The 24821-nt window shown below is 46.3% G+C and overlaps 1 protein-coding gene across 2 annotated transcripts in view; it reads left to right on the top strand.

The window, feature by feature from the left end:
- CFAP107 (cilia and flagella associated protein 107) overlaps nt 1-22327 on the top strand; it is a 48841-nt gene extending 26514 nt beyond the window's left edge. Inside the window, exons 4-6 of one of the 2 annotated variants that reach the window (XR_011022099.1) lie at nt 665-1001; nt 6911-7247; nt 21962-22327. Coding sequence is in view for 1 of the 2 variants with exons in the window: in XM_068240463.1 (XP_068096564.1) it covers nt 665-948 (284 nt within the window). In the remaining variant the exon portion in view is untranslated. Of the gene's footprint in view, nt 1-664; nt 1031-6910; nt 7248-21961 lie in introns of those variants that run through there. The other variant, XM_068240463.1, reaches the window with a different exon arrangement.
- Nucleotides 22328-24821: the final 2494 nt, after the last annotated feature.

Raw genomic sequence — 24821 nt, 5'->3', positions numbered from 1 at the left:
ACAGCTAATAAAGTAGTGGTGACAATTTTGCAATGTTATCACTGGTGTCTCTAGAAGTTTTCAAAAGGCCAGTGGATTAATTTTCCCCAGCAGTATTTAGCCACAGCTAAATATATAGTTGTGATCATAAGACAAACCCCACAGGATCTAGGAATACAACTCATTGTAGCTATAACATTACTCTGACATGTTGTTGTACAATAAACTTTTTATTGATACAAAGTCGCTGTTCCTGGAAAGTGTTTGTAGCTGCAAGGCGATTTGTTACTTTTTTGAGTGACCTGTAGCATTCATTGGCTTTGTGGCTGGTACTCTAATGATAACATGTTGAATGCTCTGTGTCATTGTAGCTTGTCACTTTCCACCTAATGGCCAAACAGATGTTGTGTTGGAGATTACTTGCAGTCTTTCATGTGCCCCAGTGTCGTACTGGGACCTGGAAAAGCTGAGGAAATCCACTTGCCGGCCAAGCAGCAGTAATCAGGTGTTGCTGCTCACAGTGAAGATTTGCTGCAGGTTTCTATTGGGAGTGATAACACAGGGTTACTGCTGCTTGGTCAGCAGGTGGATTTCCTCAGCTTTCCCAACTCCCAGTCCAACACTGTATAGCCCTAAATCAAACGTAACAGTTTTTAACTCATATTTGCTTATTTTTTACTTTGAGAACCTCCAACCAACTTTGGTCTGCTACAAGAAAAGCAAAAGCTCTGGACAAGGAAGACTTCTGAAGAGATGAGAAGCGTCTACTCAGCATCATACAGGCATCCACCAGCCTCTGCATTCATGACCAACAGATATGGTGTAGCCCCTCGTGTACTGTCCAGTACCTTGCATAGGAGCAACAATACCAATAAAGCTTTAGACTTCAAATGTCAAACCTATCTCCAGGTTCCTGACCACCCAGCCACCATCATTAGCAGCACTCCTCTGATAGAGACCACATCTTAAGTGGAATCACTCGTGGCTTCTTGGAACCTTGCTCTCTTATATGTCAGTTTCAGGTGAATAAACTTTATAGGTTAACATAAAATGTGTAAAATTGCCTATTTGATTCAAATCTCTGCTTTTATTAATGTTAAAATATTTAACTTTAAGTGCAAACTGAAAAAAATTAGCCCACACAAAAGTGATATTTCAGATGCAATATCAAAAATGTTCTTGCTGCCTTTTGTGCTGATACCAACCCATAATTCCTGAAGAAATAGTTAACTGATATTTCCTAATCAGCATTCCATTTTAACTAAAGCATCTTCCTGAATACATGGTTCTTTCTTTGTTAAAAGATGAGTTTGTTCAATAAAGATTTGTTGAATAGAAGCTCCAAAAATTAGGTTGACAGCATTTTTTTTCAGATCATGCAGTCTTGTACAGGGGCATAACAATAGAACCTGCAAGGGATGCAGCTGCAAGGGGGCCCAGAAGCCGCAGAGGGCCCCTTAGGGGAGAAGTTTATTTTCCCTCTCCTGAGAGACTGACAACTAAGGGCACGGAGAGAAAAAACTTTCTGCTCTCCCGCGTCTGACATCACTGCGGATCTCGCCACATCATCTCCTTCCGGTAGAGCAGGTCTGTCCAGGGTGCATCAAAGCAGGGCAGCTCACACGCGCACCAGGAGACAGGACTTTTATGCTTTGAGAAGGCGGGTCAGCTGACCTGCCGGTCAGCTGACAGCAGTGGGCTGACTCTCGTCACCGATTGGCTGGAGTCTGTGGGGCGGAACTTGTGGATTACCTGGTTGTATTTAAGGACTGAGCTGTCAGTGGCTCATTGTCTGCTGTTGCTGAAACTTTGCGGTTAAGCTCTCAGACCTTAGTCAGATCCTAGTGTGTTTGATCCGGCAGGACCCCGGGGATTCACACATAGCGCAGGATTATTATTATCTATTCGTAATTGTAATATTACTTATACTGTATATTGATTTAATGTGTATGACCTCCAGTGGCGTATCTAGGCAAGACAGAGCCCATGGCAAATACTAAAATTGCGCCCCCACCCTTCTTTCCACACACACACACCTACAATCAAAAGCATCCTGTCTAACCTTTCTGGACAGGGTAACCCCTTTATGCATTCAGAACACACACGCACACACACAAATACCAGAATGTAACAGTCACTATGAAATAAATGAGGCTATCCTTCTGATCCTCTGCCTCTAATACTTTAAGACAGGGAACATACTTGACTGTTTTCATACGCATTTTCTGCACAGAAAAACTGAAAACTCATGTTAATCAAGGGGCTAGTTCACACTTAATGTGTTTTTCTTGCACAGAAAAAAAACTGACATTCTGCATGATAATTGTGCATATTTTGTCAGTTTTCTGTATCAATTACATTAGCTGTTGTGAAAAAAAGCACACGTTTTTCTGCATAGAAACACACTTGGTGTGCAAAAAATGTGCGCAGAAAAAGCCGAGTTGAAAACTGAAAAACAAGTGTGATCCCTGCCATAGACCCTGAACAAGTATGCAGATCAAATGTCTATGACACATCTGAAAAGATTAGCTGCATGCATGTTTCAGGTGTGTAATTTAGACCCTAGTGACCAGAAGGATCAGCAGGCTTTCCATGCAACTGGTATTGTTTAAAAGGAAATAAATATGGCAGCCACCACTCTCATATTAATGAAAGCAATGACACATTTACAGTGATGGTTATAACATAATAAAAGCCTGACAACCTATTAAATATCAGTAGATAGGTACTGAGTTAGAAACATAATGCATTTTAACAACTGAGGTATACTGTACAAGAGAGAGGTTGTTAAATCTGGCCACAGAGATGCCAGCAGCGTAATGGTTAAAGTGCAGAGAGTGCCATAAATAAAAGTAAGTAAACAGCACACTGAGATAAGGCTGAGGAATGTGTGAATGACAGAGCTGAATGGATGTGAGATCTTGTAACCTCCAGACCAGGAGCATCTGCTGCTATCTCGGGGGACTGAGACATGATCTGTGGTAGGGAGTGAGGGAAAACTTCAGAGCTCACCTCTCAATTGCTTGTAATGTAGATATATGACAAAGGCTGAGACGCATACATCAAAAAAGGGCGTCGGGAAAAAAGGGCGCGTGGTGTAAACGATAAACAGTATTATCGTTTATAGAAATATTGTGTAGAATTTCGTTTACAAATAGTGTTTTAAGAATTTATAAATCACTAAATAATGTGTATGAGATCGGCAATTTTTAAAACGTTAATCTTCCCTGTTTGTAAACTGAAACTTATATTTACGTTTGTTAAAAACCCTCCCTGTACCTATCCCTAACCCCTAGACCCCCTGTTGGTGCCTAACGCTAAGACCCCCCAGTTGGTGCCTAAACCTAAGACCCCCCTATTGGTGCCTAAACCTAAGACCCCCCTGTTGGTGCCTAAACCTAAGACCCCCCTGTTGGTACCTAAACCTAAGACCCCCCAGTTGGTGCCTAAACCTAAGACCCCCCTGGTGGTGCCTAAACCTAAGACCCCCTATGGATAATAATGTTTTACAGACATTAATAAATAAAAAATGTAAATAAAAAAATGTAAATAATTTTTTTGGGTGGATAATAATGTTTTACAAATGTTTTAGAAATAGTGATTTAGTATCTGTATAAACGTTATTCGTCACGGGCTCATTTTGTAAAGTTAAATCATCACAAACATAGTTATAAATCCTTAAAAATCTCCGGGCGCCGTTTGTTAAAACGTTAATAATCTCCAGCGCCTTTTTTTCCCTGTTCGGCGCCCATTAAACGATATTTATAATGGGAGTGAATGGGGCGCCCTTTTTGTCCACTTGTCTCATGCGCCCAAATCTCCTGCTTCCGGCTGAGACGGCCAGGCTGCTGTATGATTGTTACTCCCTTAGACTCAGAAATGCTGTCAGCAGCACTGCGCCCCCCCCCTGATGATTGAAGAGGGAGGTCGCCTGGGGCACGTGTCATGCCTGCATCCCTCCAGATACGTGTCTGATGACCTCTTGCCTGAACCTCTGATTACTCTCTGCCTCTCGATTCTGTACCTTGCCAATCTGATCTGTTGCCGACCTCGGCCCGACCTCATACTCTGATTAAGCCTTCTGATTCTGTACCTTTGCCATTCTGACCTGTTGCCGACCTCGGCCTGTATACTCACTATGCAATTGCCTGACTATTCTGTACCGCTGCCTGACCGACCTGTTACCGACCCAGCTTGTACGACCATTCTCTGTTTAGTGACAGCCCCAGTCACCAAGGGCTGTCACTCAGGAGTACTCCTGTTACTACGGTGCACCAAATACACGTGTGATCACACCCTGAATAAAGTACTGACTACTGTGCTGATAGAGCTGTTTTCTGATTGTCAGATACACCACCGACCATCATATATATATATATATATATATATATATATATATATATATATATATATATATATATATATGTAGTGTACTGTATGTTTAGGGTTGTAGTATGATGTGTGTAGAGGATGTAGTGTGGTGTGTGGATGTGTGTGTGTGTGTGCGTGGGGGGGGGGGAATGGGGGGTGCTGTATGATGCGTGTGTGAGGATGCAGTGTGTGTGTGTGTTTGTGTGTGTGTGTGTGGGGGGGGGGGGGTGCACTGTTATACTGTTTGTGTAAGGGTGTGTGTAGTTATGATCTTTTTGGGGGTGTAGTGTGCGAAGCTGGAAATTTGTGCACTGGCGGCACCGCTGAAGTTTCAGCACCATCATAGTAATTCAGGTAATAGATGGAAATTAGGGCATAAAACAGGCCTGATAAAATAGATGGCGCCGGGCCTGCCCACCTGATAATTTTTTGTTTTTTGAAATCGTTTGTTGTTGTTGCACCTGAAATGTTTCATTATTTGTAGCAGATTTGCTCGGGGGGTAAATGTTAAGCCTCAGGAAGAGGTTTATAAAGTTTGGCATCAGCGGGGGAGGGGGGTCAGTGTGGTGATTAGGGTTAGGCATCTGAGGGGGGAGGGTTCTATGTGAGAGTAGAGTAAGATTTAGCTGTAGTAAAATATAAGAAATGCCGACATTAGTATATCATAATTAACACTGTAAGATATCATTAAAGGGACACTATGGCAACAAAAAAAAAATTTAAAATATGTGCAAATAAATTACTTTTCTCATATTTTGCTGTCACTTACAGCAGGTAGTAGAAATCTTACAGAAGTGACAGGTTTTGAACTAGTTCATCTCTTCAAAGGGGGTTCTCAGGGATTTATTTATTTTCAAAAGCACTTAGTGAATGGCAGTTGCCCCGTCCAACTGCCAAAAACTGTGTAGCAAGCAGGGAAGCTGGACAGCATCATTGTTTAAATCCTTTTTAGGGAATACCTTTATAAAGAATAAAAGCCTTGCTGAGAATCCCCAGTGAAGAGATGGACTAGTCCAAAACCTGTCACTTCTGTCAGATTTCTACTACCTACTGTAAGTGACAGCAACATAGGAGAAAAGTAATTTATGGCTCATTTTACTGTGGAAAAAACATACTTCTTATTTGTTTATGTTTGCACATATTTTACATTTTCCAATTTTTCGCCATAGTGCCCCTTTAAATGTTACCAATATTCTACTATTGGCTATTCCTGGGTGCCCAAATGTCCTGGCACCTTCATTTTGGGTATGCTGCAGTGTGTGTGTGTGTGTGTGTGTGTGTAGGTGGAAGGGGTTGCAGCGTGACGTGTGTGTGAGTGGTGCAGTGTGAGGTGTGTCTGTGGGGTTGGGGGAGGGGGGGTTGCAGTGTGGTGTGTGTGTAGTGTGGAGGTGCAGTATAATGTGTGTGGTGGGAGTGCAGTATAGTATGTATGTAAATGCACACACATAGGGTGTATAGGGGAACTGAGGGCCGGTTCTCACTTGGGCAATTAGCGGCTGATTCCCCTCTGATCGCTGAAGCGCTAACACTTTTTAAAGGGCTAGCGCAATATTAACCTATGGCAGTGATCTCACTGCCACGATTGCCGTCGATCGCGGTTGTTTCGCGATTAGCGGCAGTCGCAAAATGTGGTCCCTGCAGCTTCTTATCCTTATTCTTAGATTCTTATACAGTGCTTATAAAAGCGCTGATCGCGATCAATCTGAATCACAAGAGTGTACAGTGATTTTACTGCGGTAATCACAGTAAAATCACCAGCGCAAAATGGTAGCGCTAAGCTAAGTGCTACAGTTTTGCGCTTTTAAGTGTGAATGGGTCCTGACTGTTTTGCCTAGTGCACCTGAATGGCTACAAATTATCTTGCTTCTACATTTGTAGCAAGAGGAGAGAAATTTTACAGCTAATAAAGTAGTGGTGACAATTTTGCAATGTTATCACTGGTGTCTCTAGAAGTTTTCAAAAGGCCAGTGGATTATTTTTCCCCAGCAGTATTTAGCCACAGCTAAATATATAGTTGTGATCATAAGACAAACCCCACAGGATCTAGGAATACAACTCATTGTAGCTATAACATTACTCTGACATGTTGTTGTACAATAAACTTTTTATTGATACAAAGTCGCTGTTCCTGGAAAGTGTTTGTAGCTGCAAGGCGATTTGTTACTTTTTTGAGTGACCTGTAGCATTCATTTGCTTTGTGGCTGGTACTCTAATGATAACATGTTGAATGCTCTGTGTCATTGTAGCTTGTCACTTTCCACCTAATGGCCAAACAGATGTTGTGTTGGAGATTACTTGCAGTCTTTCATGTGCCCCAGTGTAGTACTGGGACCTGGAAAAGCTGAGGAAATCCACTTGCCGGCCAAGCAGCAGTAATCAGGTGTTGCTGCTCACAGTGAAGATTTGCTGCAGGTTTCTATTGGGAGTGATAACACAGGGTTACTGCTGCTTGGTCAGCAGGTGGATTTCCTCAGCTTTCCCAACTCCCAGTCCAACACTGTATAGCCCTAAATCAAACGTAACAGTTTTTAACTCATATTTGCTTATTTTTTACTTTGAGAACCTCCAACCAACTTTGGTCTGCTACAAGAAAAGCAAAAGCTCTGGACAAGGAAGACTTCTGAAGAGATGAGAAGCGTCTACTCAGCATCATACAGGCATCCACCAGCCTCTGCATTCATGACCAACAGATATGGTGTAGCCCCTCGTGTACTGTCCAGTACCTTGCATAGGAGCAACAATACCAATAAAGCTTTAGACTTCAAATGTCAAACCTATCTCCAGGTTCCTGACCACCCAGCCACCATCATTAGCAGCACTCCTCTGATAGAGACCACATCTTAAGTGGAATCACTCGTGGCTTCTTGGAACCTTGCTCTCTTATATGTCAGTTTCAGGTGAATAAACTTTATAGGTTAACATAAAATGTGTAAAATTGCCTATTTGATTCAAATCTCTGCTTTTATTAATGTTAAAATATTTGACTTTAAGTGCAAACTGAAAAAAATTAGCCCACACAAAAGTGATATTTCAGGTGCAATATCAAAAATGTTCTTGCTGCCTTTTGTGCTGATACCAACCCATAATTCCTGAAGAAATAGTTAACTGATATTTCCTAATCAGCATTCCATTTTAACTAAAGCATCTTCCTGAATACATGGTTCTTTCTTTGTTAAAAGATGAGTTTGTTCAATAAAGATTTGTTGAATAGAAGCTCCAAAAATTAGGTTGACAGCATTTTTTTCAGATCATGCAGTCTTGTACAGGGGCATAACAATAGAACCTGCAAGGGATGCAGCTGCAAGGGGGCCCAGAAGCCGCAGAGGGCCCCTTAGGGGAGAAGTTTATTTTCCCTCTCCTGAGAGACTGACAACTAAGGGCACGGAGAGAAAAAACTTTCTGCTCTCCCGCGTCTGACATCACTGCGGATCTCGCCACATCATCTCCTTCCGGTAGAGCAGGTCTCTCCAGGGTGCATCAAAGCAGGGCAGCTCACGCGCGCACCAGGAGACAGGACTTTTATGCTTTGAGAAGGCGGGTCAGCTGACCTGCCGGTCAGCTGACAGCAGTGGGCTGACTCTCGCCACCGATTGGCTGGAGTCTGTGGGGCGGAACTTGTGGATTACCTGGTTGTATTTAAGGACTGAGCTGTCAGTGGCTCATTCTCTGCTGTTGCTGAAACTTTGCGGTTAAGCTCTCAGACCTTAGTCAGATCCTAGTGTGTTTGATCCGGCAGGACCCCGGGGATTCACACATAGCGCAGGATTATTATTATCTATTCGTAATTGTAATATTACTTATACTGTATATTGATTTAATGTGTATGACCTCCAGTGGCGTATCTAGGCAAGACAGAGCCCATGGCAAATCCTAAAATTGCGCCCCCACCCTTCTTTCCACACACACACACCTACAATCAAAAGCATCCTGTCTAACCTTTCTGGACAGGGTAACCCCTTTATGCATTCAGAACACACACGCACACACACAAATACCAGAATGTAACAGTCACTATGAAATAAATGAGGCTATCCTTCTGATCCTCTGCCTCTAATACTTTAAGACAGGGAACATACTTGACTGTTTTCATACGCATTTTCTGCACAGAAAAACTGAAAACTCATGTTAATCAAGGGGCTAGTTCACACTTAATGTGTTTTTCTTGCACAGAAAAAAAACTGACATTCTGCATGATAATTGTGCATATTTTGTCAGTTTTCTGTATCAATTACATTAGCTGTTGTGAAAAAAAGCACACGTTTTTCTGCATAGAAACACACTTGGTGTGCAAAAAATGTGCACAGAAAAAGCCGAGTTGAAAACTGAAAAACAAGTGTGATCCCTGCCATAGACCCTGAACAAGTATGCAGATCAAATGTCTATGACACATCTGAAAAGATTAGCTGCATGCATGTTTCAGGTGTGTAATTTAGACCCTAGTGACCAGAAGGATCAGCAGGCTTTCCATGCAACTGGTATTGTTTAAAAGGAAATAAATATGGCAGCCACCACTCTCATATTAATGAAAGCAATGACACATTTACAGTGATGGTTATAACATAATAAAAGCCTGACAACCTATTAAATATCAGTAGATAGGTACTGAGTTAGAAACATAATGCATTTTAACAACTGAGGTATACTGTACAAGAGAGAGGTTGTTAAATCTGGCCACAGAGATGCCAGCAGCGTAATGGTTAAAGTGCAGAGAGTGCCATAAATAAAAGTAAGTAAACAGCACACTGAGATAAGGCTGAGGAATGTGTGAATGACAGAGCTGAATGGATGTGAGATCTTGTAACCTCCAGACCAGGAGCATCTGCTGCTATCTCGGGGGACTGAGACATGATCTGTGGTAGGGAGTGAGGGAAAACTTCAGAGCTCACCTCTCAATTGCTTGTAATGTAGATATATGACAAAGGCTGAGACGCATACATCAAAAAAGGGCGTCGGGAAAAAAGGGCGCGTGGTGTAAACGATAAACAGTATTATCGTTTATAGAAATATTGTGTAGAATTTCGTTTACAAATAGTGTTTTAAGAATTTATAAATCACTAAATAATGTGTATGAGATCGGCAATTTTTAAAACGTTAATCTTCCCTGTTTGTAAACTGAAACTTATATTTACGTTTGTTAAAAACCCTCCCTGTACCTATCCCTAACCCCTAGACCCCCTGTTGGTGCCTAACGCTAAGACCCCCCCAGTTGGTGCCTAAACCTAAGACCCCCCTATTGGTGCCTAAACCTAAGACCCCCCTGTTGGTGCCTAAACCTAAGACCCCCCTGTTGGTACCTAAACCTAAGACCCCCCAGTTGGTGCCTAAACCTAAGACCCCCCTGGTGGTGCCTAAACCTAAGACCCCCTATGGATAATAATGTTTTATAGACATTAATAAATAAAAAATGTAAATAAAAAAATGTAAATAATTTTTTTGGGTGGATAATAATGTTTTACAAATGTTTTAGAAATAGTGATTTAGTATCTGTATAAACGTTATTCGTCACGGGCTCATTTTGTAAAGTTAAATCATCACAAACATAGTTATAAATCCTTAAAAATCTCCGGGCGCCGTTTGTTAAAACGTTAATAATCTCCAGCGCCTTTTTTTCCCTGTTCGGCGCCCATTAAACGATATTTATAATGGGAGTGAATGGGGCGCCCTTTTTGTCCACTTGTCTCATGCGCCCAAATCTCCTGCTTCCGGCTGAGACGGCCAGGCTGCTGTATGATTGTTACTCCCTTAGACTCAGAAATGCTGTCAGCAGCACTGCGCCCCCCCCTGATGATTGAAGAGGGAGGTCGCCTGGGGCACGTGTCATGCCTGCATCCCCTGCATCCCTCCAGATACGTGTCTGATGACCTCTTGCCTGAACCTCTGATTACTCTCTGCCTCTCGATTCTGTACCTTGCCAATCTGATCTGTTGCCGACCTCGGCCCGACCTCATACTCTGATTAAGCCTTCTGATTCTGTACCTTTGCCATTCTGACCTGTTGCCGATCTCGGCCTGTATACTCACTATGCAATTGCCTGACTATTCTGTACCGCTGCCTGACCGACCTGTTACCGACCCAGCTTGTACGACCATTCTCTGTTTAGTGACAGCCCCAGTCACCAAGGGCTGTCACTCAGGAGTACTCCTGTTACTACGGTGCACCAAATACACGTGTGATCACACTCTGAATAAAGTACTGACTACTGTGCTGATAGAGCTGTTTTCTGATTGTCAGATACACCACTGATCATTATATATATATATATATATATATATATATATATATATATATATATATATATATATATATATATATAATGTAGTGTACTGTATGTTTGGGGTTGTAGTATGATGTGTGTAGAGGATGTAGTGTGGTGTGTGGTTGTGTGTGTGTGTGTGTGTGTGTGCGTGGGGGGGGGGGGAATGGGGGGTGCTGTATGATGTGTGTGTGAGGATGCAGTGTGTGTGTGTGTTTGTGTGTGTGTGTGGGGGGGGGGGGGTGCACTGTTATACTGTTTGTGTAAGGGTGTGTGTAGTTATGATCTTTTTGGGGGTGTAGTGTGCGAAGCTGGAAATTTGTGCGCTGGCGGCACCGCTGAAGTTTCAGCACCATCATAGTAATTCAGGTAATAGATGGAAATTAGGGCATAAAACAGGCCTGATAAAATAGCTGGCGCCGGGCCTGCCCACCTGATAATTTTTTGTTTTTTGAAATCGTTTGTTGTTGTTGCACCTGAAATGTTTCATTATTTGTAGCAGATTTGCATCGGGGGGGGGTAAATGTTAAGCCTCAGGAAGAGGTTTATAAAGTTTGGCATCAGCGGGGGAGGGGGGTCAGTGTGGTGATTAGGGTTAGGCATCTGAGGGGGGAGGGTTCTATGTGAGAGTAGAGTAAGATTTAGCTGTAGTAAAATCAGGGCAGTTTCTAGGCTAAATTGCACCCAGGGCGAGGGTGTAAAAATTGTGCCCCCTTCCCCCCACCCCCGTGGACTCGGGAACCCTTAGGCCCGGTTCACATTAGCGGCTGCTATCCGGAATCGCCGTGCCGGAGCCGTGCCGCATAGCAATGAAAGTCTATGCGACCGTTCACATGCGTCCGTTTCGTCCGGACCGGAGCCGGACCGGATCCGGACTCCGGCGTCCGTTCCAACATGCGCTATTTTTTGGTCCGGCTGGTCCGGCTGACGTATCCGGACCGGAGCCGGAATGTTGCATCCGGCCAATGGAAACCAATGAGAACCGGAGAGCGCACAACACACTGGCTATAAAAACCGGATGTTGTACCACACTTCCTATGCTGACTCTATGGTATGGTGGCCATTTTGGATGGGGACCACATGGCACCAGCGTTCACAGAGTGGAGCAGCAGTGACTTCATGCTGGAGCTCTTTGGCAGCAATATGGAGCAGGATCTGTCTGATAGCGAGGGGGTGAGGCCCTACACATCAGAAGACCTCATCCTACAGGTGCAGCAGGTACCAGCCCTGTGGGACAAGGGGGATGCGGACCACAGCAACATCAAAAAATGCAGAGGCCTGTGGAAAAAAATTGCCAAGCTGTATGTGGAGGACTTTGAGCACTTGAGCAAGAGACAGCAAGGCACAGAGGGTATGTTGACTAGAAGTTTTTGGGGGGGGCTTGTGGTTTAAGCTTGTGATGTATTCCACTTTTGCTATGGATTTGTGTCACCCACGTGTTGCCCACCCACCCGTGGCCCACCCACCTGTTCCCCACCCACCTGTACCCCACCTGTGATGTATCCCACCCACCTGTACCCCACCTGTGATGTATCCCACCCACCTGTACCCCACCTGTGATGTATCCCACCCACCTGTACCCCACCTGTGATGTATCCCACCCACCTGTACCCCACCTGTGATGTATCCCACCCACCTGTACCCCACCTGTGATGTATCCCACCTGTGATGTATCCCACCCACCTGTACCCCACCTGTGATGTATCCCACCCACCTGTACCCCACCTGTGATGTATCCCACCCACCTGTACCCCACCTGTGATGTATCCCACCCACCTGTACCCCACCTGTGATGTATCCCACCCACCTTTACCCCACCTGTGATGTATCCCACCCACCTGTACCCCACCTGTGATGTATCCCACCCACCTGTACCCCACCTGTGATGTATCCCACCCACCTGTACCCCACCTGTGATGTATCCCACCCACCTGTACCCCACCTGTGATGTATCCCACCTGTGATGTATCCCACCCACCTGTACCCCACCTGTGATGTATCCCACCCACCTGTACCCCACCTGTGATGTATCCCACCCACCTGTACCCCACCTGTGATGTATCCCACCCACCTGTACCCCACCTGTGATGTATCCCACCTGTGATGTATCCCACCCACCTGTACCCCACCTGTGATGTATCCCACCCACCTGTACCCCACCTGTGATGTATCCCACCCACCTGTACCCCACCTGTGATGTATCCCACCTGTGATGTATCCCACCCACCTGTACCCCACCTGTGATGTATCCCACCCACCTGTACCCCACCTGTGATGTATCCCACCCACCTGTACCCCACCTGTGATGTATCCCACCCACCTGTACCCCACCTGTGATGTATCCCACCCACCTGTACCCCACCTGTGATGTATCCCACCCACCTGTACCCCACCTGTGATGTACCCCACCTGTGCTGTATCCCACCCACCTGTGATGTATCCCACCCACCTGTACCCCACCTGTGCTGTATCCCACCTGTGCTGTATCCCACCCACCTGTGATGTATCCCACCCACCTGCGATGTACCCCACCTGTGCACATAAAACATACACAATGACCAATTATTAAACATCAATTTATTGTAAAAAATTAAGACATTTAAAATCACTTAAAAACTTGAAACTCCAAAATAAACACATTTCAACAAAACATATTAAAAACCAAACATTCACCCTCGTCCTGGTGGTGTGGTAAAATAAAGTCTCAGTTGGTCCCTGTTCCGCAGTGACACTACCCTTGGCCTGGTTGCATACCTCCGCAGGGGCATTAGTGGAAGCACATTCGGGGGTTCCGGAGTCTCTCTTTCCTCCTGCCGCACAAAGTTGTGGAGGATGCATGCTGCCTTCACCACGACAACTGCGTTGCCCGGTTTCAGCAGCATGGGCGTGTGGAACACCCTCCACTTTGACACCAGGATCCCAAATGTGCACTCCACCATTCTCCTTGCACGGCTCAACCGAGCATTGAAGTGTAGCTGGCTGGCATCAAGTCCCCTGTCTGGGTACGGACGCATTACATGGTAGGACAGGGCGAAGGCCTCGTCCCCCACAAACACATAGGGGTAGGCCGGTGCCCTTGTCCCAGGCCAGGGTCTGTCACGGGGGAGACGCAGTCTGCCTTCCTCCATCAGCCGGCAAAGGGTCGTACGCTGGAAAATTCCAGAGTCATTGGAACTATCGTACGACCCCACGTCCACGTACACAAACTTGTAGTCCGCATCTGCCACTGCCATTAGAACAATGCTGAAGTATTTTTTATAGTTGAAATAATGGCTGCCACTCCCCACGGGTTTCTGAATCCGGATGTGTTTCCCATCCAGTGCGCCAACACAATTAGGAAACTTGCACTCGGTCCAGAAGCCCTGGGCGATCTCCTCCCATTTCGTGGTGTCCGGCACAGGCATGTATCTGGCCCTCAGTCGCGTCCAAAGGATCCTCGAAGTCCTCACGACGATGCCTGCCACCGTGCTCTTCCCAATACGAAATGTGACATGTAGCGATGTATATGTTTGTCCAGTTGCGATGTACCTACAAGAGAAATAATCGAAATCAATTTTTCATGTCGTTACAGGAGAAAGGTTCAAGACAAGGTGGCGCAATATACGGGATGCATACGTGAAATGGCTACGGAAGAAAAAACTTGCCGAACGAAGTGGCAGTGGCGGGGGAAGGCGACAAAAAGACTACCAATTTGCCAAGCAATTGTCTTTCGTCAATGCAAGCCTGGAACCTAGACTGTAAGTACCACTACTGTGGGCAGGAACTGAGAGCTCATTTACTACCATGACTTCGGCCATGTATTGCTATAAACTGGCCTCAATTCCCATGGCTAGCGAACTTTTCTCACAAGCTTTATCAAATGTTGGGTAGAAACGGTTGATAAAGTGTTTGCTAGTGTTTGCTAGCTCTGTGAATTGACGCCACATGCTGTTTGGCACACCAATAAATATTGTTTTTATCTACAGGACTGAAGACAATTTGGAGCAAGCGGAACCGACCCAGGAGGCACGGTTCAGCAGTGAGGAGAGCTTGGTGGATGATGACGTCGCCGATGTAACCTATTGCCCCGAGGAGAGGAGTAGGAGGAGGGAGTCCTTAATCCCAACTCTCTCCTTTGATGATGACTTGGCAGAAGAGAGCTTGGATGTTGAGGTTGCAGGACCGAGTGTGGAAGAAGCTGCACCTCCACAATCGACCGCTATGGAAGCTCCAGGGGAACAAGAACAAAGTGAGGAGCACCGAGAGACTGCAGCACAACCAGCGCGCAGGGCAACCCCGACACAGGCCAGAGGACGGGAAGATGCTGCCACACCACCAGTGAGGACCACCACACCAGTGAGGCGTCGAGGTACCCTCCCCCCAACAAGGAGAGAGACAGAGTCCGAGATGTCCGGGGCTGTCTCCGGACTTCTCGGGATTCTTCAGAGCCACCAAACTCTCATAACCCGGCAGTTGCAAGATGAGGACAGGGGCCATATCATGGAGCAGTACAAGTCCCACATCACTTCACTGCAATGTGAGCTCGACGCTGTACATGGGCACTACAGGGACGAGCTTAAAATGATTCATGAGATGCACAGAGGAGAAATCGACCAACTGCGTGCGCAGCATCATCAGTCGGTGGGCCAGCTGCAGAACATGATGCAGCAAATGCATCAACAAAGCAAGGAACTACTGAAATTGCAGGCACACCCGTGTTTTCACACTGTGATGTCTCTAATACCATATTTGGAAAAGGTGCCTTCCCAAAACCTGATGGCGTGCCATTCCAATTTGCTGGAGGTGATTAAACAGCACATGGACACGCCATTATTGCAACCACCAATTTTTAGACCCCCACAACCAACAGCGGTGCCCACCTGGCAATCATCACAGATGTACACCGGCTACAGAGGCAGTCAATATGGGCCACCGCTGTCAGGGTCCAGCTCATCCACGACCAGCACCCAAGAGAGTCCAGATTTCCAGGCAGCAACTCCCACCTTTTCTAGTAGTGGTGCCGATACAATTTGAAATAAAAAGTCAAATTGTTCCTAGACATGCTCCTCTGAATACCTCCGATCCTCGGAGGAAGGATACCATCACAGGGCTTTTTAGCCCAACCTTTTCCCTGCCCCATCTCCTTCAACCAAGGTTCAGAGGTGTTCAGATGACCATGTCAGGGAACTTTTGGTTTTGCTGGACTTGAACTTTAGGGCCTGGTGTCCCCGAAAGACACTACCTGGGTCACAACCTTGTGCCTGTTGCACTGCACCTGTAGTCCTGCACCTGTGCCTTTGATTCCTCTTGTTCCTTACTTTGTTGTTCCTAATCACTTGCACAAGACCCTTGGAGCCATGGGTGAAGGACACCTTCACTGGTCGGTGAGAGGCCTAGCCTTTTCACTGACCTGTGTCCTTCATCCATGGCTCAGAGGGTCCTGTGCCAGTGGTTAGGTTTTAGAAGCACTAATAATTTAGGGCCTGGTGTCCCCGAAAGACACTACCTGGGTCACAACCTTGTGCCTGTTGCACTGCACCTGTAGTCCTGCACCTGTGCCTTTGATTCCTCTTGTTCCTTACTTTGTTGTTCCTAACCACTTGCACAAGACCCTTTGAACCATGGATAAAGGACACCTACACTGGTCGGTGAGAGGCCTAGCCTTTTCACTGACCTGTGTCCTTCACCCATGGCTAAGAGGGTCCTGTGCCAGTGGTTAGGTTTTTAAAGCACTTCAATTTTAGGGCCTGGTGTCCCCGAAAGACACTGCCTGGGTCACAACCTTGTGCCTGTTGCACTGCACCTGTAGTCATGCACCTCTGCCATCGGTTCCTCTTGCTCCTCACTTTGTTCTTGTTCCTAACCACTTGCACAAGACCCTTTGAACCATGGATGAAGGACACCTTGACTGGTCGGTGAGAGGCCTAGCCTTTTCACTGACCTGTGTCCTTCACCCATGGCTCAGAGGGTCCTGTGCCAGTGGTTAGGTTTTTAAAGCACTTCAATTTTAGGGCCTGGTGTCCCCGAAAGACACTGCCTGGGTCACAACCTTGTGCCTGTTGCACTGCACCTGTAGTCATGCACCTCTGCCATCGGTTCCTCTTGCTCCTCACTTTGTTCTTGTTCCTAACCACTTGCACAAGACCCTTTGAACCATGGATGAAGGACACCTTGACTGATCGGTGAGAGGCCTAGCCTTTTCACTGACCTGTGTCCTTCACCCATGGCTCAGAGGGTCCTGTGCCAGTGGTTAGGTTTTTAAAGCACTTCAATTTTAGGGCCTGGTGTCCCCGAAAGACACTGCCTGGGTCACAACCTTGTGCCTGTTGCACTGCACCTGTAGTCATGCACCTCTGCCATCGGTTCCTCTTGCTCCTCACTTTGTTCTTGTTCCTAACCACTTGCACAAGACCCTTTGAACCATGGATGAAGGACACCTTGACTGATCGGTGAGAGGCCTAGCCTTTTCACTGACCTGTGTCCTTCACCCATGGCTCAGAGGGTCCTGTGCCAGTGGTTAGGATTTTAAAGCACTTCAATTTTAGGGCCTGGTGTCCCCGAAAGACACTACCTGGGTCACAACCTTGTGCCTGTTGCACTGCACCTGTAGTCCTGCTCCTCTGCCATCGGTTCCTCTTGCTCCTCACTTTGTTCTTGTTCCTGATCACTTGCACAAGACCCTTGAAACCATGGATGAAGGACACCTACACTGGTCGGTGAGAGGCCTAGCCTTTTCACTGACCTGTGTCCTTCATCCATGGCTCAGAGGGTCCTGTGCCAGTGGTTAGGTTTTTGAAGCACTAATAATTTAGGGCCTTTTGTCCCCAAAAGACACTACCTGTAGTCCTGCTCCTCTGCCATCGGTTCCTCTTGCTCCTCACTTTGTTCTTGTTCCTAATCACTTGCACAAGACCCTTGGAGCCATGGATGAAGGACACCTTGACTGGTCGGTGAGAGGCCTAGCCTTTTCACTGACCTGTGTCCTTCATCCATGGCTCAGAGGGTCCTGTGCCAGTGGTTAGGTTTTAGAAGCACTAATAATTTAGGGCCTGGTGTCCCCGAAAGACACTACCTGTAGTCCTGCTCCTCTGCCATCGGTTCCTCTTGCTCCTCACTTTGTTCTTGTTCCTAATCACTTGCACAAGACCCTTGAAACCATGGATGAAGGACACCTACACTGGTCGGTGAGAGGCCTAGCCTTTTCACTGACCTGTGTCCTTCATCCATGGCTCAGAGGGTCCTGTGCCAGTGGTTAGGTTTTTGAAGCACTAATAATTTAGGGCCTTTTGTCCCCAAAAGACACTACCTGTAGTCCTGCTCCTCTGCCATCGGTTCCTCTTGCTCCTCACTTTGTTCTTGTTCCTAATCACTTGCACAAGACCCTTGGAGCCATGGATGAAGGACACCTTGACTGGTCGGTGAGAGGCCTAGCCTTTTCACTGACCTGTGTCCTTCATCCATGGCTCAGAGGGTCCTGTGCCAGTGGTTAGGTTTTAGAAGCACTAATAATTTAGGGCCTGGTGTCCCCGAAAGACACTACCTGTAGTCCTGCTCCTCTGCCATCGGTTCCTCTTGCTCCTCACTTTGTTCTTGTTCCTAATCACTTGCACAAGACCCTTGAAACCATGGATGAAGGACACCTACACTGGTCGGTGAGAGGCCTAGCCTTTTCACTGACCTGTGTCCTTCATCCATGGCTCAGAGGGTCCTGTGCCAGTGGTTAGGTTTTTGAAGCACTAATAATTTAGGGCCTTTTGTCCCCAAAAGACACTACCTGTAGTCCTGCTCCTCTGCCATCGGTTCCTCTTGCTCCTCACTTTGTTCTTGTTCCTAATCACTTGCACAAGACCCTTGGAGCCATGGATGAAGGACACCTTGACTGGTCGGTGAGAGGCCTAGCCTTTTCACTGACCTGTGTCCTTCATCCATGGCTCAGAGGGTCCTGTGCCAGTGGTTAGGTTTTTGAAGCACTTCAATTTATTAGGGCCTGGTGTCCCCGAAAGACACTTGGGCAGCTATGCCCTGCAACTCTTCCAGCACAAAGTTGGTGGTTGGTGTTCCTTAAAACTGACCGGGCTATACCATAGATATGTTATTTTTTTGTCTTCCATGTTGGAAGAATGTTTCCATGTTGGAAAGTGGTTGTTTTTGCAATAAAAAAAATTGTTTTTACATACCTCAGTGTGATGAGTAGTTGTTCTTGTGGTGTGACTGCTCTCCTGAACGTGGTATCCTTCTTCCTAAGGTCATCCTTCACCATCTCCAAAAGGGTATCAAAAATGTCAGGAGATGTAAAGGAAGAAGCTGTAAAGTATGTTGTGGGACAAGGTGTTGGGTGGAGGATGGGGGAGGTGTGTTTACAGAGGTTTGGGAGTGTTGTGGAGGGTAGGGTTGTAGTGTATAGCTAGGTATACAGGGGTGTGGGGGTCAGGGTGGTGTGTTTAGCTAGGTATACAGGGATGAGGTGTTGTGGGGGTGAGGGTGGGGTGTTTAGGAATGGTGGGGGTTGGTGTATTTAGGCCTATATACTTACAGGGGAATAGACATCCGAGTGTAGCTGTAGAACTTCTGTGGGTGTCGTCTGAGGTCCCGGTAGAGGGCCTGGAACTCTCCCTTCCTCTGCCTCCTGGCTAGTAGAGGGTGCACCCACCATCTCCTGCGAGGAGCACGCCTTCTCCCCACATAGTAGTAGGTAAACAACAGGAAGGAGAGAATTCCCAGGTAATAAGCGTAAAAAATGACTGGATCCATGGTCCCAACTGCTGTCTCTGTATCCAAGGATGGTCTCCACACGTCCAGCTGTCTCCAACAATGACCCCAGAGCTTCTGCTGACCTCCCAGAACCCCAGGTATTTATACAGGTTGTTATCTCTTTAAGAATCCGGATCCGGACCGCAACCGTGTTCATACCGCACGGAAACCGTATGCAACCGGACCGGATCCGGACCGGATCCGGACAGGAACCGTACGGTTCAGGTCCGATCCGGCTCCGGTGCGGTCCGGACATCCGGTGCGGTTTTTGCAAAACCGCAAGTGTGAACGGGGCCTTACTCTTTAGGGACAGAAACACAGCCACAGGTCACAAGTAGATCTGCCTACTTTCTAGTGACCAGCCACTCATCCAGGAGGAAGCAAGAAAACACCCAGGTAAGGAGAGCCCGGAAAGCCGACTCCTCCATGGGTGCCGCGCACTGACAGCCTGCAGTACCGCTACAAGACATCAGGTGTCATCACGTGGTGGTGACGTGATGATGACTTGAAGTCTGACGCAGGCAGCCTAGGAGGAGTCAAGGCAGGTGATCGCGCTGGTAATCTTCTTTCTTTTTCCATTTGGCTGCACCGCGCGTCACCAGCTCCCTAGCGGTAATGTCCTTCTGCCTGCGCCCCCCTTCATCTACTTGCTGGTCTGCGCCCAGTGCGGTCGCCCTGCCCGCACTGCCCAAGAAACGGCCCTGAGTAAAATATAAGAAATGCCGACATTAGTATATCATAATTAACACTGTAAGATATCATTAAAGGGACACTATGGCAACAAAAAATTTTTTTAAAATATGTGCAAATAAATTACTTTTCTCATATTTTGCTGTCACTTACAGCAGGTAGTAGAAATCTTACAGAAGTGACAGGTTTTGAACTAGTTCATCTCTTCAAAGGGGGTTCTCAGGGATTTATTTATTTTCAAAAGCACTTAGTGAATGGCAGTTGCCCCGTCCAACTGCCAAAAACTGTGTAGCAAGCAGGGAAGCTGGACAGCATCATTGTTTAAATCCTTTTTAGGGAATACCTTTATAAAGAATAAAAGCCTTGCTGAGAATCCCCAGTGAAGAGATGGACTAGTCCAAAACCTGTCACTTCTGTCAGATTTCTACTACCTACTGTAAGTGACAGCAACATAGGAGAAAAGTAATTTATGGCTCATTTTACTGTGGAAAAAACATACTTCTTATTTGTTTATGTTTGCACATATTTTACATTTTCCAATTTTTTGCCATAGTGCCCCTTTAAATGTTACCAATATTCTACTATTGGCTATTCCTGGGTGCCCAAATGTCCTGGCACCTTCATTTTGGGTATGCTGCAGTGTGTGTGTGTGTGTGTGTGTGTGTAGGTGGAAGGGGTTGCAGCGTGACGTGTGTGTGAGTGGTGCAGTGTGAGGTGTGTCTGTGGGGTTGGGGGAGGGGGGGTTGCAGTGTGGTGTGTGTGTAGTGTGGAGGTGCAGTATAATGTGTGTGGTGGAAGTGCAGTATAGTATGTATGTAAATGCACACACATAGGGTGTATAGGGGAACTGAGGGCCGGTTCTCACTTGGGCGATTAGCGGCTGATTCCCCTCTGATCGCTGAAGCGCTAACACTTTTTAAAGTGCTAGCGCAATATTAACCTATGGCAGTGATCTCACTGCCACGATTGCCGTCGATCGCGGGTGTTTCGCGATTAGCGGCAGTCGCAAAATGTGGTCCCTGCAGCTTCTTATTCTTAGATTCTTATACAGTGCTTATAAAAGCGCTGATCGCGATCAATCTGAATCACAAGAGAGTACAGTGATTTTACTGCGGTAATCACAGTAAAATCACCAGCGCAAAATGGTAGCGCTAAGCTAAGTGCTACAGTTTTGCGCTTTTAAGTGTGAATGGGTCCTGACTGTTTTGCCTAGTGCACCTGAATGGCTACAAATTATCTTGCTTCTACATTTGTAGCAAGAGGAGAGAAATTTTACAGCTAATAAAGTAGTGGTGACAATTTTGCAATGTTATCACTGGTGTCTCTAGAAGTTTTCAAAAGGCCAGTGGATTAATTTTCCCCAGCAGTATTTAGCCACAGCTAAATATATAGTTGTGATCATAAGACAAACCCCACAGGATCTAGGAATACAACTCATTGTAGCTATAACATTACTCTGACATGTTGTTGTACAATAAACTTTTTATTGATACAAAGTCGCTGTTCCTGGAAAGTGTTTGTAGCTGCAAGGCGATTTGTTACTTTTTTGAGTGACCTGTAGCATTCATTGGCTTTGTGGCTGGTACTCTAATGATAACATGTTGAATGCTCTGTGTCATTGTAACTTGTCACTTTCCACCTAATGGCCAAACAGATGTTGTGTTGGAGATTACTTGCAGTCTTTCATGTGCCCCAGTGTAGTACTGGGACCTGGAAAAGCTGAGGAAATCCACTTGCCGGCCAAGCAGCAGTAATCAGGTGTTGCTGCTCACAGTGAAGATTTGCTGCAGGTTTCTATTGGGAGTGATAACACAGGGTTACTGCTGCTTGGTCAGCAGGTGGATTTCCTCAGCTTTCCCAACTCCCAGTCCAACACTGTATAGCCCTAAATCAAACGTAACAGTTTTTAACTCATATTTGCTTATTTTTTACTTTGAGAACCTCCAACCAACTTTGGTCTGCTACAAGAAAAGCAAAAGCTCTGGACAAGGAAGACTTCTGAAGAGATGAGAAGCGTCTACTCAGCATCATACAGGCATCCACCAGCCTCTGCATTCATGACCAACAGATATGGTGTAGCCCCTCGTGTACTGTCCAGTACCTTGCATAGGAGCAACAATACCAATAAAGCTTTAGACTTCAAATGTCAAACCTATCTCCAGGTTCCTGACCACCCAGCCACCATCATTAGCAGCACTCCTCTGATAGAGACCACATCTTAAGTGGAATCACTCGTGGCTTCTTGGAACCTTGCTCTCTTATATGTCAGTTTCAGGTGAATAAACTTTATAGGTTAACATAAAATGTGTAAAATTGCCTATTTGATTCAAATCTCTGCTTTTATTAATGTTAAAATATTTAACTTTAAGTGCAAACTGAAAAAAATTAGCCCACACAAAAGTGATATTTCAGATGCAATATCAAAAATGTTCTTGCTGCCTTTTGTGCTGATACCAACCCATAATTCCTGAAGAAATAGTTAACTGATATTTCCTAATCAGCATTCCATTTTAACTAAAGCATCTTCCTGAATACATGGTTCTTTCTTTGTTAAAAGATGAGTTTGTTCAATAAAGATTTGTTGAATAGAAGCTCCAAAAATTAGGTTGACAGCATTTTTTTCAGATCATGCAGTCTTGTACAGGGGCATAACAATAGAACCTGCAAGGGATGCAGCTGCAAGGGGGCCCAGAAGCCGCAGAGGGCCCCTTAGGGGAGAAGTTTATTTTCCCTCTCCTGAGAGACTGACAACTAAGGGCACGGAGAGAAAAAACTTTCTGCTCTCTTCACAATTGTTCTAATGACTGCATCTGCTCAGTCACTGATAAGAAATCATACAAAGTTGTGCAGACGAAGATTTGTGGACAGTCCCTATTCAGTGTTCAGCAGGGTCTTGTGTACAGCGCTGCCTTTGTACCCTTCCCCAAGTGTTCTGTATTGTAGTGATGCTGGAAAAGTTTGCAGAGCCAGTTCTGCTCTATCAGAGGTGGATGGAGTGAGTGTTTTCTGCACACCAAGGGCTTGATTCACTAAACCGTGATAACTGATATCACAGTTGCGCTAGCGTTTTTCGCAAGCTATAGCGCGTGTAACGCTTATCGCGCACAATTGCGAATTTTCGTGTGCAAACGCAATTTTTTTTTCACAGCCATATTGGCACATAACTCGCGTTTGCATTATAACGCACTCTAGACACTAGTGCGGCCGTGATATCAGTTATCACGGTTTAGTGAATCAAGCCCCATGTGTGTCGGTATAGGTAAAAACATGCACATTTATCACAGAAACTAATATAAATTGATAGAGAAAATGTGTGCAGTGCTTCACTGCTGTCTGTTTTTATCTGCATGGGGAATAACATTAAAGTGTGCACTAGCCAAATGAATGATATTGATGATATTGGTTCTCAGTTTACCTGTGCAGAAAGCAGGGGGAAGGGGGGGGGGGGGGGGGGAGCATCCAAAGCTTTGCAGGGGGCCCAGTGATTTCTGGTTACGCCCCTGGTCCTGTAGACTCCAGGGTTCACATATGTTCCCTGCTATTTGGACCCCTGCTGAACATTACCAAATACTTTATATTAGCCACTCTAAATTCTATACCACCAGTGAGGCAGCTTAAAGAGGAACTCCAGTGAAAATAATGTAATTAAAAAGTGCTTAATTTTTACAATAATTATATATAAATGATTTAGTCAGTGTTTGCTCATTGTAAAATCTTTCCTCTCCCTGATTTACATTCAGACATTTTTCACATGGTGACATTTTTACTGCTGGCAGGTGATGTCAGTGGAAGAAGATGCTGCTTGCTTTTTTGGCAGTTGGAAACATCTGTTATTTCCCACAATGCAACAAGGCTCCCACAGTGTGATGTCAGGACCTCCGAGCTGTGGGAGGGGTTTCACCACAAAATCAGCAATACAGAGCCCCCTGATGATTCGATTGAGAAAATGAATAGATTTCTCATGGGAAACGGGGTATCAGCTACTGATTGGGATGAAGTTAAAGGACTACTGTAGGGGGGTAGGGGGAAAAAGATTTGAACTTACCCGGGGCTTCTAATGGTCCTCTGCAGCCATTCACTAATGCTCCTGTCCTCGCCTCCAGTTCACTTCTGGAATTTCTGACTTTAAAGTCGGAAAACCACTGCGCCTGCATGGCCGTGTCCTCGCTCCCACACACATCACCAGGAGGGTACTACGCAGGCGCAGAACGTACTGGGGCTGTGCAATACACTCCTGGTGACATCAACGGGAGCGAGCACGCGGCTGTGCAGGCGCACTGGTTTTACGACTTTAAAGTCGGAAATTCCAGAAGTGTACTGGAGGCGGAGACCGGAGCATCAACCACTTCCATACCAGCAGTCTCTGCCCCCTTAAAGGAGTTATCCGGGCTTTCAAAAGAAAATAAAGGCTACTTACCGGGAGCTTCCTTCAGCCCCAAGCTCCCAGGACCGCCCTCGCCGCACCTCTGCGCGCAGCCGTTCGCCGGAGCTCCGTCCCGGTCCCCGGCGATGACGTCAGAGCGACCTCCAGGTCGCTCTGTACTGCGCCTGCGCGAGCGGCGCTGTCAATCACCACCACGTGGGCCGGAGCGGACTGCGCTCCACTCCGGCCCACGTGGCGGTGATTGACAGCGCCGCTCGCGCAGGCGCAGTACAGAGCGACCTGGAGGTCGCTCTGACGTCATCGCTGGGGACCGGGATGGAGCTCCGGCGAACGGCTGGGCGCAGAGGTGCGGTGAGGGAGGTCCTGGGAGCTTGGGGCTGGAGGAAGCTCCCGGTAAGTAGCCTTTATTTTCTT

The sequence above is a fragment of the Hyperolius riggenbachi genome, chromosome 6, assembly GCF_040937935.1.
Source record: "Hyperolius riggenbachi isolate aHypRig1 chromosome 6, aHypRig1.pri, whole genome shotgun sequence".
NCBI lineage: Eukaryota > Metazoa > Chordata > Amphibia > Anura > Hyperoliidae > Hyperolius > Hyperolius riggenbachi.
Note: the sequence above shows the minus strand (reverse complement) of the source record. Positions and strands in the feature narration are given on the sequence as shown.